This window comes from Berghia stephanieae, chromosome 6, assembly GCF_034508935.2.
Source record: "Berghia stephanieae isolate SIO BIC M18660-M18661 chromosome 6, UCSD_Bste_1.3, whole genome shotgun sequence".
In the NCBI taxonomy this organism is placed as follows: Eukaryota; Metazoa; Mollusca; class Gastropoda; order Nudibranchia; family Aeolidiidae; genus Berghia; species Berghia stephanieae.
This window is the reverse complement of record NC_088365.1, coordinates 38136834-38154121: the sequence shown is the minus strand read 5'-3', so window position 1 is coordinate 38154121 and position 17288 is coordinate 38136834. Positions and strand designations below refer to the sequence as shown.

The window sequence follows — 17288 nt, the reverse complement described above, 5'->3', positions numbered from 1 at the left end:
TTACTGCTGTTTGAGTCTATAAACCCCACTTTTTCGAAATTATATAGGGTAAAAAACAAAAAAATTAAAGAAGTTCCTTGGACACCTATCATTGTTACATGAGAATTGTTGAAAATACAGTATCTATCTGAAAATCATATCAATTAAACTGTGAAATAAGTCAGTATAATTGGAAAATATTATGGCAATGGAATGGTAAGATCAAGCTTGAAAACTGGTAGATTGCATTTATTAGCAATGACTATGAAAATTTTTGTTTTCTATTTTTGTAGGAAATACTCTCTTAAATCAAAGCCCTATCTCCACTGAGTAAAAATCTTTTTGAATTTTGGAAATCCATTAATATATAACAAAGTTATGCAGTTTCAAGTGTGTCATTTATTTGGATGACTCACAAAGAGAAAAAAATACGGAAAATATGGGACGCTTTTTCTGCGTTTTATTCTGGTTTGTGGCTGTATCTCGCTTAATACGTGGAATAAGATATTAAAACTTGGCAATTTTATGGCAAAATTATCAGAAAATATGATGAAGACATCAGAAAAGTTCTAACTTGTATAGTTTTAGAGCTGTATGGCTAGGGTCAACTATAATTTTGTTTTGAAATATACATAATATTGATCATTTGGAACTTTTCCGAAGTGTAATTTTGTGTCTACAACACATACAAATCAAACGAAAAATGCCTGCTAAATTATTATCAATCAGTCCCGTGAGACCATGGCTTATTTTATTTCTAGTATTTATTTGAAGAGAGAGAGAGAGAGAGAGAGAGAGAGAGAGAGAGAGAGAGAGAGAGAGAGAGAGAGAGAGAGAGATAGTTAATCTACTATCCCTATGACATAACAATGAAACAATGCTTTAATTTTTTAAAAAGCGCGCGAGGATTTGTGTCGTCAGTCACCGCGAACAAGTTGCCAGATGGCCACGTGTGTGGCCAAATATATAATTTTGCTTCTTTTATTAAATTTTTTTCATCTATTTTTGTCTCATTGACATTTATCCTAGTCTATTCAATTTTCTGTTTGTTAAAATTTAGTTCATTTTAAGTGGGCCAGTCATAATAGTGAAAGCCATATGATTTTCTATTTAGCCACTTTTGAAGTCGAATTTGGTCAGGTTAAAGTCTGGCCACCTGGCAGCCTTGCCTCGCTCACGTCATTTTCGTGCCGCGCGATGGTGGAGCAAAATGGCTGTCTCCATATTTTAACTCATTGAAATGCAAATTGGGTTGATGTTTTGTGAGAATACGGGAAAAGTACTTATCATAATCCAATGAAATTTGAAATATAACTAGAAGAAATGTACATATATAACCTTATGAGCGACAAAATCTCTCCTCTTTGTAGTTTTAGAAATATTGTGCTCCAAAGAGTAAAAATATTTTTTTAACGGTCTTTTGGTAATCGTACGAGTTTTGTCGCTTAACATAATTTAAAATGACCTCTTTTCTAACTGTGTGCCAACTTTCAGTCATATTCATCAATAAACAGCTTCGTAATTAATTTTTTAAAATAGCATGTACGGAACGACTTCGTCCCATATTTTGTCGCGAATTTGGGCACTTCGTGAGCGAAAAAGAGGCCCAAAGATTTGTGCGGGATAGTCATTGCTACATTTATGAATTGAGATGATTTGTTTTCCCGTGTCATTACACAGCACCTACCGCATCAATTTGATGAGAAAAGCGAGTTTTGAAGTCAAAATAATTTGAATTTGAAAACCTTAACTTAAAAAAACAAAACTCACTCTCCTCAATGAAGGCATCTATTTTAACTTGAGTTTTGCAAGTTGAGTTTGAAGTTTTGAATGTCAGTTAGCCAATTCGAAGTACACCATTAATCATATCTGTGATTTCTAGATGCTAGTAGAAACACATATTACTTATGAAATTTATTTCTTCTCCCTCTTTTGTTTGATTAGTCCTCTTTGTCATGCTTTGTCTTTAATTTGAGTGTTTACAAATGAGAAAGTGTCAGATTTTCTATTGTCTATCTTTTACTGGAGCTGAAATGATCTAAAAAAGTGCTGCAGAAAAAGAAAAATACAAGAACAATATCATCCCATAAAATCAGCCTGCTCTTCTCCCTAGTCGAGGCAGACTGATTCTTTGGAATTATTCTTTCTTGTATTTTCTTTTTTCGCTTTGTTTTGACACTGTTTTATACAAAAGATTTTCAGATTTTTATCTTATACCAGTGCTGTTTCCTCAATTTGTACCCATGATTCATGAACAGCTTTGTTTGTGTCTTTTTATATGCTCAGACCCTGTTGGTGCAAGTGTGGTATCCAATGACTGTTTGCACCAATTCCAGGATACAGAAAGAGATCATTGCCAAATACTTGCATGAGACAGCTGATTCAATGGATGGACTTCCATTCAAACTCCATGATTTTGGGTTCAGAGGAAGCACCAGTGTTGAGGTGAGTTTAATAAAAAAAAGAAAACATTTGAAACACTAAAGGTTTTTGTTTTTTCCAACAACCATTTTGAAAAATCTCAATATTTGCTTATAGATACTGACAACACCCTTTGAAGTGTAGATGAATAATGTACTGTCCTTGGTAGAGATAAAAACTTCAGGAGCAATGTTTCATTTTCGCACCAGCTACAGTGCATGCAAGATAGACTTTTATTAACTTAACACTGGTGATGTAAAAAGAGAAATTTTATGGCTGAAAATGATTTTACCCTTGAAATCCACAAAAATTGTCAAAATGACAATGTCAGTGGAAGCAGTAATAGGAAAATTGATTAAAATCATCTTTATTGTGAAGAAAATAGGTTCTCTAGGAATATTAGGTGGGTGTTTCGTGATAGGGAAAGACGAGAATTTATTTCATTGAAAGGCAGCCAAGGTTAATGCCAATTCTTATATCCAGTTTTTAGAAATCAAACTTCTGCTAGACTTTATACCCATTAACCAATATTATATTATAGCAGGATGGACCAACCTCACATTGTGTATGCCATCAGATGCACACATTGTAACATCTGTTACATTGGTGAGACAGGTGAAAGATTGGGAGATCACTTTACACAGCATCTACGGGACATTGCCAACAAATCGGATACAACTGTGGCCCAACATTTCAATATAGCTGCGCCCCACCCCAGCACCAAGGCCGCTCAAGTTTGTGTATTGAAATTCTGATACACAGACAATATATCTTGTCGCAAACAGTAAACACATCTGATTAAAACTCTTGGATGTCTAAACCCCCTAGGACTCAACACCAGACTGGAATATCACTAGATTATTGGCTCTGTGATATTTCTTACATCTTAAGTTTCTAGGGTTTGTGTTATTTCTTTCATCATTGGAGCAGATATTGTTAAAATTAGCTCACATTCGTGATCACTCCATTTCTAAAAGATCACTGTCCATTCGCCATTCTTCTGGATTATTATTTTCACCGCTTTATTCCTTTTATCCTTTTACCACCCTCACCATGAAAGAGTTGTGCGTGTTGTAGCAATTGGCCTCCAGTGAGGGATTCCAGGAATGCGATGTGGATGCATGCTACATGTCCCCAGCAAGACAGCAAGGAACTTTATAAACAGTATGTGGAGGCTTCGAAACAGATCCATTTTCTGAAGAAACTGTCCAATTTGGTGAGACTTTAATGACTTCCATTGCTGAAACAAAATCAGAAAGATGGAAGGAAATGATAACCTGCAGAAACATGTCCCACAACAGCAAGAAAGCCTGGTTAACTATGAAAAAAATAAATACAGAAAATAAAATATGAACCAGGGTTGCAGCAGTGACGCCAAACAATGTAGCAAACCTATTATCAAAAATGGAAAACCAACATACAGAGAAAAGGGCAAACTTAAGGAAATGAAAAGGGAAATGGAAAATATCGCCCAAGGAAGTGGACAGGAAGTAGACCCTTTCTACATCCAAGAATTGGAATCAGCTCTTGAACGCTCCAAACCCGGTAAAGCGGCTGGTCTAGATGGCATCACTGCAGAAATGATAAAGCATTTCGGTCCCTCCAGAAAAACATGGTTACTAATTCTTATCAACAACTATGTTAAGTAGTGCACAATACCAACGGTTTGGCGACAAGCAAGAATTATAGCTCTACTTAAACCTGGAAAAGACCCAAATAGTAGCAAGAGCTACAGACCAATATCCCTCCTCTGCATACTGTACAAAGTATATGAGCGCATGATACTAGCCAGGATTTCCCAAACAGTTGAATATCTGTCACCTGACCAAGCTGGTTTCCACTCTGGAAGATCATGTTGTGACCAACTCCTGAACTTGACACAATATATCGAAGATGGCTATGAGAACAAACAAATTGTGTTCGTGGACCTGACAGGTGCCTATGACACAGTAAATCACAGGAAACTGCTCCGAAAGGTTTTAAGGGTAACTCGTAACACAAAAGTAGTTACAATAATAAAATCCCTTATATCAAACTGTCCTTTTTTTGTGTGGAAATGGATGGGAAGAAAAGCAGATGGAGATTGCAAAAGAATGGGTTCCCTCAAGGATCAGTACTTGCAGCTATCCTTTTCAACGTTTATACCAATGACCAACCTGAGTTTGAGAACATCCGGAGGTTTCTATATGCTGATGATCTGTGTCTTGCATCCCAGGCCTCTGATTTCAAGACCATTGAGGATAGACTAACAGAAGACACTCTCTGAGTATTATTTAAAGAACTCACTAAATGCCAACTCAGGAAAAACTCAAGTGTGTGCCTTCCATTCAAAAAACCACCGAGTGAACAGGAAATTGAACATCTCCTGGAATGGGAACATATTGGAAAACAACACATTTCCCGTGTACCTCAGTGTCACCTTAGACTGCACACGGTCCTTCTCTCAGCACACAAATAAAACGAAAGCAAAGGTGGCCACAAGAAACAACTTCCTAAGAAAACTGTCAAACACTACATTTAGAGCAGATTCAAAAACAGTCAGGACAACCTCACAAGCCCTCTGCTATTCATCAGCTGAATACGCCTCACCAGTCTGGGCAAAATCCTGTCATGTCAAAAAGATTGACCCTGAGCTAAATAACACCTGCCGGATCATTACTGGTAACTTGAAACCGACTCCATTCTAGTCCTCCATCAGCTGGCTGGCATTGCACCTCCCCACATTCGAAGAGTCACTGCTTCCAAAGCCCAGAAATATAAATAGGAAATGGACCCAATGCACCCCCTCCATGACAACAAGTCAAAGACAAGTAGACTGAAGTTGAGAAAGAGCTTCATGACGGAAGAAAACAACCCTGACCATGCAGCTGTATACAGACTTTCCACATGGAGGGAGTTGGACAGTCATGCAAATGAAGTTGTTGAAGATCCGAGAGAACTGCCCTATGGAACTGAGCTCAAAAGGGAATGAATGGGTAACACTGAACAGAGCATGGACAAAACTTGAGAGAACAGCTGGAAGCATGAAAAAGTGGGGGCTCGCTGAGACTAGCTTGTGTGTACCTGTGGATCCCAGAGCAGACGATGGAGCACATCCGTAGAGAATGTCAAGATGGGCCCAGCTGCACTGACCATGACCTAAGAGTCTGCTCCCCAGATACTGTGGAGTGGGTTCGGTGTTGAAGCGACAAGCTACGATGACAGCTTTATTGGATCTATTTCAATGGATACATTTCACACCAATTTTATTCTACCCGTGTTCCTGTTTCTGACCTCCCATAATGGGCAGGGAGGCACTTACTGTGTTTTCTATCCCCCTATATCTGTTTTTCAACTTGCTTTCTGTCTTTGTCTTGGATTGAGATTACTTGGTTTTGTCCGGATACCCTGGTTGGGAGAGAGACAGTCTAATGTATAGTTAGAATTTTGGAGATAATATTCTTTGTCTTGTAAATCATCTCTCTGTTATTGTTATGCACTGTATTATTTATGTTTTACATGTATACATGATTTGTAAACATTTGAGTGTGTTCCTCTTAGTCCTTGTATCAGGATGAGACATTTAGGTGATCTCAAACTAACTACTCTGATAGTGTTCTCTTGGAATCTACATCTGTTCCCTATTTGAACTAATTCCCCTTTATCTTACTTATTCTTGGATACTTTGATTGTAATTCTAGAACTTTACTATCCCATTTTCTTCATTTTTACAGGTGCTGATTTTACCTAAATGTGTTGCAAGTGCCATAAAACCCTTAAAATCAAACTACTTGTGTTCCTCCCTTTTTATACGCACCAAATTATATGCATTGTTTTATATTCCACTCAAATTGGCAATCTTAGTTACTGATGTGATCGCATCTTTTTGTTTACAGTCCAAGATTTTTCTTCAACAGAGAGAGCATACGAAATATTTAGTCATCGATCTGGGTTTTTAGTAATCTATATTTATGAATTTATTGGGTTTTTTTGTTGTTGGCTGAAGAAGGGTTTTGAGCCTGAAATGTTCTATGTTTGGTATTTTGTTCTGTTTTGAAGCTGTTATATTCATTTTTGTTTATTACTTTACAATAGATTTATGTTTAGATGTTTTATGAATATTGATTTTGAAGATACAACCGTTAAAAAATGCATCTTTTTTTTCTTTTTTTTTTTTTTTTTGACCAACCGATATATCAGTGATAATAATCTTCTGCAAATTTGCAGAATTCTAGGATTTGGAGATTTTTTCAGAAATTTCTTGCTGATTTTGCAGTGTCAAACATTTTTCTCTGATAAAAGCTCAGGTTAAGTAATGGATCTGTGAAAAATCACCACCATGTCTTGCGTCAGTTTTTGTCAACTGTACCATCGCCTTTGTAAATTTAAGGCCTGATACAAACCAAAAAATTTATGTCTCAAAAGAAGATGAAGATCGCCAAATGAAAGTGAAAAGTGAGGAGTTATAAGAAGTGCTCAAGGAAACAAATGATTCTATCGGTTGGGCTTTTGATTACAGCTTACAATTAGGTTATTTCCCATGATCTTCGTCTTATATGACAAATTTTTTGGGTTAGTATCAGACCATGAGTTTCTGGGTGGGGTTCCTGACCTCCCATAGTGGGCAGTGGGGTACATACTGTGCCTTCTATCCCCTTTTATCTGTTTTCCAACATGCTTTCTGTCTTTGTCTTGGAATGAGATTACTTGGTTTTGTCCTGGCCCTGGCCTGAGTCCTAGCTGGGAGGGAAACAGTCAAATGCATAGTTGTTTTGGGAGATGATATTTTTTCCTTGTAAATCATCTCTCTGTTATGTATTATTATATTTTTATTTTGAATGTATAATGTAAACATTTGAGTGTATTCCTCTTTATTGGATTTTGTGTTTGTGTCCTGATGAGACTTATAGGTGATCTCAAACTAATTACATTGGTGGTATCCTCTTGGAATCTACATCTGATCCCTATTTGTTCCCAGTTTCCCTATGTCTTACTTTTTCTTGGGTGCTTTAATTGTAATTCTAGAACTTTTTACTATCCCGTTTTCTTCCTTTTTACTGGCGCTGATATAACCTAGATAAATGTGTTGCAAGCGCTGTAAAACAAAAACAAAAAAGCAAAAACAGACCATGAGTTTACAAAGGTCATGCCTGTACTCAGTCGATGAATTTGGGTGATATTCTCATTTTTATGATGTCACTCTAGAGAGACTGGCACCAAATAATAAATGTGACACAAAACAAGTGGTGATCTTGGATTAGTTGATGGTCAAAAAGTAAGGGGATGGAAGAAGAGGGGGTGGGGGATGGCAAATGAGTCTAGATTATTGTTTTAGCAGAATGGAATAAACTTCTTGATTAGCTCTATGGGGAGACTTACCTGAGCAATGATTGGAAATTGTGGTGGCCATACACGTTACTACCTTTGTTGCATCCAATTTTTCCTCTTTTTCCAAAGTAATGCAACTTGACTTGTCTTCTTTGAATCGACATTACTTTCAGGATTATGAATGTATGTTGATCAAATTCGGCTCACATATATTAATGATATTGCTCATTTCTGTGATATAATTTTTTGTCTAATTTTGTCTTTTAAAGCTCAAATGAACCAACTCAAAAGACATGTCAGAGAGTGAGAAAGAAAGAGAGGGTGAGGAGAGAGAGAAATCTATATATGTACTCGACAATGTATACACTGTGATTGTCATTCACTGTATACTCGACTACTCTCTATCAGACATTGTTTCAGAGATGTCGCTCATATTTGCGATGATGATGATGATGATAATAATAATAATAATAATAATAATAATAATAATAATAATTACGAATGGGGTTATACTTAAATGTGAAAAAGACAGAATGCATGGTTGTATCAAGGAGAGAAAGAAATCCAATATGCAACTTAATAAGCAATGGAAAAACTATAAAACAAGTTCAGTTAAATATCTTGGATACATAATAACTTCAGATGGCAGATGCAACACAGAAATAAAATGAAGAATTGCAATAGCTAAAGATAGTTTTAATAAAATGAGTCTAATTTTTAAAAACCACAATATCTCAATGAAAACAAAACATAGGGTTGTGAAGGCCTACGTATGGTCAGTATTATTATATGGCTGCGAAAGCTGGACAATTACAGAAGACATTAGAAAGAAACTGGGGGCAGCAGAAATGTGGTTTCTTAGAAGGATGTTAAGAATCTCATGGACAGAGAAGAAAACTAATGAAGAAGTATTAGAGCAAGCTGAAACTAAAAGGTTATTAATTCGTACATTAAGAAAAAGACAAATGCAATTTTTAGGACACCTAAATCGACATAAATGTATTGAAAATCTTGCTCTCACAGGAAAGATAGAAGGTAAAAAGAGTAAAGGTAGACCAAGAAAAACATATTTGAATAGTTTGAACAGCTGGGTGACAAAGAAAGAGAAGAGTAATATTAGTTTTCTGAGGTTATCTGATCAGAGAGATGAATGGCGTATCATGATCACCGATGTCTGGCACAGACTTGGTACTTGAGAATAATAATAATAATAATAATAATAATAATAATAATAATATAAATTATATAATGATAATAATGATATTAATAGTAATAATAATAATGATATTATTAATAATAATAATAATAATAATAATAATAATAATAATAATAATAATAATAATAATAATAATAATAATATAATAATAATAATAAATAATAATAATATAATAATAATAATAATAATAATAATAATAATAATAATAATAATAATAATAATAATAATAATAATAATAATAATAATAATAATAATAATAATAATAATAATAATAATAATAATAATAATAATAATAATAATAATAATAATAATAATAATAATAATAATAATAATAATAATAATAATAATAATAATAATAATAATAATAATAATAATAATAATAATAATAATAATAATAATAATAATAATAATAATAATAATAATAATAATAATAATGATGATGATGATGATTATGACGATGAAAATGAAAATATTCAAAATTATCACTGCCACCACCACCACTGTGCTGTTATGATAAGAGCATTTTTGTACCATAATTTCATCTTTTTTTTTGTATTGTTTTTATTTCATAATTTCTAGTCTGCTGGGATTGGTGGAGCTGCACATTTGGTCAATTTTGTTGGTACAGATACAATTGCAGCTCTGACAACAGCTAAAAGATATTATGGCTGCCCCATGGCTGGATTCTCCATCCCAGCTGCTGAACATAGGTAGGTAAATAAAATATGTGTAATACATGTGATCCACCCCTCATTATGGTATTTTGGTAGTTTGAGGTGGGATGAAAATCATCAGTTTAGAGTTAATGTGCTTTATATATATATATATATATATATATATATATATATATATATATATATATATATATATAATATATATATATATATATATATATATATATATATATATATATATATATATATATATATATATAATTTCTTCCTGATGAGAGCGAATGCTCGAAACAATATTGTAGAAGTTGATCAAAATTATACTTGAAATACTTGATAAATAGCTTCTTCTATCAAAAAGTTGAACACTATTACGAGGGCTCTTTCATAATTAACCGAAAAATGCCTGTAAAATCCGCGTTTTTTATGCTATCAACAAAATTCTTGCACGTGTTCATACCTTGACTCGTCCTTCATTTCTCTACGTAACAGCCAAGTCTGTCGACACACTTCTGCCAATGCCGCACCATGGAATAGATACCCTCTCGGAAGAAATTTCGGTCAAGGTTTTGTAGCCATTTCCGCACATGGTCAACAAGCTCTTTATCGACATCAAAGCGCTTTCCTGCCAGCTCACGTTTCAGTGGCCCAAAGAGGTGATAATCATATGGTGCGAGGTCTGGACTGTGTGGTGGGTGTGGCAAAATCTCCCATCCATATTTCTCTAGCCAACCTTGCGTCACTCGTGCTGTGTGGGGTGTAGCGTTGTCGTGTTGCAAAATGACCCCGTTGGTCAACTGCCCTGGGCGCTTTCTGCGAATGGCCTCCCTAAGCTTGTCAAGAGTTTGGCAGTACCTTGCAGCATTGATTGTTTCTCCAGGTTGTAAGGTTTCGAACAGAATAACACCAGGACTGTCCCAGAAAACTGTTCCCATTATTTTCTTTGCTGACCGCATGACTTTGAATTTCTTCGCGACAGGTGAGGAGTGATGTTTCCATGTCATCGAATCTTGCTTTGTTTCTGGGGTGCAATGGTGCAACCAAGTCTCATCACCGGTGACTATGCTGTCAAGAAAAGTCATATCGTACCCTAGAAAGTCTCCGCCGGCGTTGGCAGTATGCCCGTGAACCCTGCGTGAGCTCTTGCTTCTTCTCAAAAGTTCCCTGCAGATGTCCAATCTTTGTTCTTTATGATTGTCTGTCAATTGCTTAGGAACCCATCTTGCGCTGACTTTTCTGTAGCCAAGTTCATCAAATACAATTCTATGGGCAGAAGTTTCCGAAATTTCAAGACTGCTTGCGATTTCATGAAGTTTCAACCTCCTGTCTCGACGAATAAGCTCATCAACTCGCTTCACATTGTCTTCTGACGTCACAGTTATCGAACGCCCTCTCCCTTCCCTGTCTGTCAAGTCGGAATGGCCGGCTTCAAACAAATTACACCAGTGATAGACTTGTGTACGGCTTCTAACATGCTCACCATATACACTCTGAAGTTCTTTATGAATTTCGGTAGGATTCAGACTTTTGGCGTTCAAAAAACGTATGACAGCTCTGATTTCCTCCTTTGACCAAGTTTCAAGGTGGGCCGCCATCTTTAAAATCGTCTAGAAATTCATTGTGCAAAATGATGCACTTCATAATTTCTGGGAATATCTGTAAGGAAATAAGGAATACCATGTCGTTTACAGAATTAAAAAATCTCCACTGGTTGCTGAGCAATGGGCATTTTTCGGTTATTTCTGAAAGAGCCCTCGTATTTCATGGGGGGAGGGCGAAGGGATGGGGGTAGATACTCTTTAACGTTTGCTAGTAGTAACTAACACACATACACAACACGATAGCCTACATTTAAAAAATGTTGGTTTGGCTCTGATTATCTCTGCTGTTTCTAAGAATGGGAGTCGAACCTTTCACAATAGTCATTTGTAGAACATCACCTTACCAGTTGACCACACTGATCATATGAACATTGACACATTTTTATATATTTATATGGATATTGTGACATTGCAAAAAATGAAACTATTTTAATATGTTATTGGAAAGACGTTTTGGGAGATTGGGGGGTCATAATCATAGTTAACCTATCCCAAACAAGTCATCTGAGATTGACAATCAAAATCGTAGTCTCCCTAGAAAACAAGTCAGTTTGAAAGAGACCATGATTTTGGTTTCCCTAGCCAAATAGGCTGGTTTTTGCCAGGGATATCACAATCGTGGTTTCCTTAGATAACTCCATAGTCTTTTGACATATTATTATTTTTTGCTTTCTTTCCTCCAAGGGTTTTTAAAAATTGTTTTTAAGGGTTATACATTTTACTGTTAAAGCCATTTTGTTTAGGAATGACCAGAGAGCTATGAGCTCACAAATTTTGTTAGGAGTACAAATAGGGAAAGATGGTAGTTTTTGCTATCTGTAGTCATACGACAAATAGTCACTTCATTTTGAAAATTGACCTATGAAATTAATTTTATATGCCTTTTTACACTCACAATAAAATACATTGTTTTTGAATGAGAAAAGAAAATTAGAACTATTACCAATCAAAATTTCCAATGAAAAATGTTTTTTTGAAAAACAACTATCTACTCACAAGTTATTATTATGTACAGTGGACTCAAGATAAGACGGTGCCCAGGGGAACCGAGAAAAACATCGACTTATCCGAAAATCAACTTAACCGGAGTGTACCCAAATGAGCAAAAACGCATGTGAACAAAGCAAACCAAGCTAGAATAAGTATGTCCCTTCATATCGCGCGGTCTCTGTAGTGGTCATCAGAGGTTCCTACCCCCAATAGCCCCATAGAGGAATCAGAATACATAAAAATCGGAATTCGAGACAAAAAAGGGGAATCAACTTACTGTTATTGACCATGACATGCTTTGCAACAGAAAATGTAATAGACAATCGAAAAGTACTCAAATGATAAAATATAAAATGTGTAAAAATGGATTTAACAGTGTCAGGACCCTCCCCCCCCCCCCCCCCCTCAACACACACCTAATCAAACAAACGTGTGTGCCGGCACACACACACACACAGGTATACCGGGCCAAAGTTAAATAGGGAAAGAAGCTGACCGTACTCAATAATATTATTACCGATTGAAGCCAACATATAAATTGAAGCCAACATATAATATTACTAAGGTCATTGACCTCACAAATTGGAGTCACCAAATAATAATAATACTTGGGTCAACCCTCCTCCCAAACATATAATATTATCCGACATCATCAGCACACAATTTGAAGGGACTAATCAGACACACAAAATGTGTGTTGATTGACCATAGGAGATGCTGACGAAATAAGCCATAGCTCACTTTTTTTTCACTAGAGATTTTTTAAAAATAATTTTCCTGGATTGGAAAGGTGAAAAGCGGGATTTTTGCCTTGAATGTGGAATGTTTACCAATTAAGTGAAATTATTCCGCGAAAAGCGGAAGGGTAGGAGCCTCTGGGTCAAGGTCATGCATCTTGTAAATCGTCGAATCGAATCTTCCTTTTCCGCGATGATAGAAGTTGTAGACTTGACTTGAATTCTTGATAAAATTGATACTAATTAAGAGGGCCATTACATAGGATGGCCTGGGATTAGAACCAAAAAAAATCTTGAACTTGAAGTTGCGACTATGTAAAATTTGAGATTGAGAAATTAAAGTTATTCAATACTGCTTATGTACATTGAACACGGACGTCAGGCAAAGCACCTACATCACATCGATGTGCACCAATCATTCACGGATATTCTTAACCACTGAAAATTCTTACTGGTAGCTTTTTTAACCAATGGAAATACTTGTTTATTTGTGATTTTATTGTAGTCATGAGTGATAAGAACATCGACTTAAGCGACATCGACTTATGTGGAGTTTGTTATTTTTTACTAATGTTATATAGGAAGAAGGGGGAGGGATCAAGAAAAAAAATCGACTTGGGTAAAAATCGACTTAGGCAACATCGACGTATCCAGAGTGCACTGTATATGGGTTTGGGTGTAGTTTCCCTGAGGGTGGAGGAGCATTGGCTGCCTAGGCCAGTTGTTTCTAAACTAGTCAATAACCTTGCTTTCTCTTCATTCCGTTACTTTTATGTCAATTTTGTTTTTTATGTGGCTCATTGTCTTTGTTTTGTGATGAGACCACATGCTTTTGTCCGGGTACTATCTGGAGTCTTTTTCTATGAGGGCAACAGTCAGATGGATTAATCTTTGTGTGAGAGCGGATTTTTTAATTGTAAATCATTTCTCCATTGTTTGAGCGTTAATCTTAATCATGATAATTTGTCTTCAACCCTACCAACCCAATTATGCGCGAAATTAGTTTTAAAATACTTTTTAAAAAATTTTGTCATAATTATATCTTTTGATTAAAAGTCTTTGTTTTTTAATGCTTTGTTGATTTTTTCCTCTCTCTATTTCATTTCTTTTATTTAGTACTATCACAACATGGCAAGAGAAGGGAGAAAAAGATGCATTTCGTAACATGTTGGAAAAGTTCCCATCTGGTCTCGTTGCTTGTGTTAGTGACAGCTATGACGTGTGGAAGGCGTGTCGCGAATACTGGGGTGAAGATTTGAAAGAGCTTATTCAAAATAGAAAAGGGACACTGGTTGTAAGACCTGACTCGGGTGATCCTGCTGAGGTAGTTTGCAAGGTATGTAATGCTGCTTTGTCTAAATGGAAGAGAATTGGAACATTTTGTAAGGCTATATTGAAGTCCAGAAAGACCTATTTATTTGCTTTATTGATTACTCAAAGGCATTTGATAAAGTTAGGCATTGTGAGCTATTTAATATCCTTGAAGGACTAGATATAGACGGAAAAGATCTTAGAATTATTGGAAACAAAGTGCAGCCGTCAGGATTGAAGGAGAATTAAGTAAATATATACAAATTAAACGAGGTGTTAGACAAGGATGTGTTTTGTCACCAGACCTTTTCAATATCTACAGCGAAAAATTATTAGAACTTTAGGAGATAGTCCAGGCATTAAGATCAATGGTGAGAATATCATATAAGATATGCAGATGACACAGCACTAATTTCAGACTCAAAAGAAAGTTTACAATTACTCCTTAATAAAGGAGTCACAGAGAGTGAACGTATTGGCTTATACTTAAATGAAAAAAAGACAGAATGCATGGTTGTATCAAGGAGAGAAAGAAATCCAACATGTAACTTAATCTGTCAACTGCATTTTTTGCGGCCGCAAATATCAGGGCGATCCGCAAATTTTGGCGAATTTCCCAAAATTGGCAAATCGTGGCAAATTTTGGGAAAATTGGCAAATCGCGTGGCAACTTTTGGAGAGAAAAAAAAGAAGCGAAAACAAAATAACGGAAAAAAAGTGCGAAACTTGAGAAATGTTGCAGCTTTGCCTGGGCCCAAACCAAGGGAGCTACTCTCTATGGATAATGAGCCTTTAAAATCTTTGTAACAACGCTATTGTGTAAATTAATAAATGTAGGCTCCTTAAATGTAATAAATTGTCTTTTATATATATTTTTTTCTGTATCGCATGTTAATTTTTACTGAAACGCTTAGTTCTCCTCTGCAAATTTTTGGGCAAATTTTGGTCTTTTTGGCAAATTTCGGGGGGTTTTTTGGCAACTTTTGGCAAATTTTAGGTCCCAATTTGGCAAAAAATGCAGATGACAGCTTAATAAGCAATGGAGAAACTATAAAACAAGTTCTGACATTTAAATATCTTGGATACATAATAACTTCAGATGGCAGATGTAGCACAGAAATAAAACGAAGAATTGCAATAATTAAAGATAGTTTTAATAAAATGAGTCTAATTTTTAAAAACCACAATATCTCAATGACAACAAAACATAGGGTTTTGAAGGCCTATGTATGATTAGTATTATTATATGGCTGCGAAAGCTGGACAATTACAGAAGACATTAGAAAGAAACTGGAGGCAGCAGAAATGTGGTTTCTTAGAAGGATGCTAAGAATCTCATGGACAGAGAAGAAAACTAATGAAGAAGTATTAGAGCAAGCTGAAACTAAAAGGATATTGATTCGTACAATAAGAAAAAGACAAATGCAATTTTTAGGGCACCTAAATCGACATAAATGTATTGAACATCTTGCTCTCACAGGAAAGATAGAAGGTAAAAAGAGTAGAGGTAGACCAAGAAAAACATATTTGGTTTGAACAGCTGGGTGACAAAGAAAGAGAAGAGTAATATTAGTTTTCTGAGGTTATCTGATCAGAGAGATGAATGAGAGATGAATGGCATACCATGATCACCGATGTCTGGCACAGACTTGAAGAAGAAGAAGATATTGACAGCTATTTTACAATCTTCTTTTTGAAATATAAGAGCCAAGGATCAGCGTTTATCCCGAAACAGGGTGTAACAGTTACTTGTTACTCTTTGAATACATTGCTTGACAATCTCAAAGTACTCTGCCAGATCTAACAGGTCCAGTTAGCCAATTACTCAAAGAAAAAATCCTTGACTGCACCTGAGGTCGATGCCGGTTCCTTCACTTGTGAAGCAAGAGCTTTACCAACTGAGCTACTAGGACTCCAATTCTTTACATATATCATTAAAAAATGATTGTCTATTCTTGTCTGACAAAGGACAAATTTCAATTAAATTTATATAGTTAGGGATGAAAAAAGTACACTTAATTTTTTCATCTAATGATTTATTTCTGACTAATAGACTCAAACATGACGATTGCTTTACATCAGTTTTTTTTTTTTTAATTCCTCCCAGAGCTCTCTTTCTTTTATCTGGAAGATGATTTTTTTTTCTCTTTATGAATGTAGCTATATGAGATATACAAGGGTCGACTGTAAAGTCTTGATGCTGCTTTTGTATTTTCAAAACTATTATAGATACGAAATTTACAAAGCTATCAAAACAAAGCTTAGCTTATGTCCTTTCCGTTAATCATTAAAAATTTAGTCATCATCCACAACTCATCCATTCCTACCATTCGTTATTGCACTGTGTCGAAGAGGAATTCATGCGGCAAACTTCCATTCATCGAGTCACCTCTGCCTGCACCTCGCTATCACTGCCAAAATTTGCTCCTTAAGTCTTAAAAAAAAAAGAAAAAGTCACTTGGAGCTAAATCAGTAATGGGAGTGTTCTATGACTTTAAAAAAAACTTCTGCTTTCAACATGATCATGCGTTTGTGTGTGCATTCCAATAATATAGCATCTGTCTAGTCATTATCATTGATGGTATTAGCAAAATCTGCACAGATGGTGATGAGCTGTGATTTCTTATATATATATCAGTATAACAGGCACCAAAATCCCTGTTTTTTTTCTCACTCTTTGCCTATAGTAAAATTTACCAGCTATAGCAGACTTAAGAACCTAATTGGTTATAACAGGGGCGTGAAACCCACTCAATATCTCCAAATACAATGTATTAGCCTACATTACTCTCAGCTAAGCCTACAGCTAATGGCAACCAAGAGCTAGGCTAGGTCTAGTTCATGAATGCTGTGTGTGTGTATGTGTGTACTACTCAATGCTATATCATTTCAAATGGTTATTTAGGCCATTTTGGTTATTTCCTTTGAAATTTTGGGATTTTAGGCTGCTCCCACCATTACTGTTTTTACCAAGGTTCAACTCTGTATGTACATATATGACATATGGGGTCGTTTTATTTAAGGTTTTTAGCAAACTCAATGCCAAGATATTTTG

General features: G+C 35.5%; 1 protein-coding gene across 1 annotated transcript in view; it reads left to right on the top strand.

The window, feature by feature from the left end:
* LOC144974997 (nicotinamide phosphoribosyltransferase-like) overlaps positions 1 to 17288 on the top strand; it is a 51216-nt gene that overhangs the window by 22433 nt on the left and 11495 nt on the right. The window contains exons 4-6 of the mRNA XM_078918617.1: positions 2266 to 2424; positions 9503 to 9633; positions 14039 to 14258. Coding sequence (XP_078774743.1) covers positions 2266 to 2424; positions 9503 to 9633; positions 14039 to 14258 — 510 coding nt within the window. The remainder of the gene's footprint in view (positions 1 to 2265; positions 2425 to 9502; positions 9634 to 14038; positions 14259 to 17288) is intronic.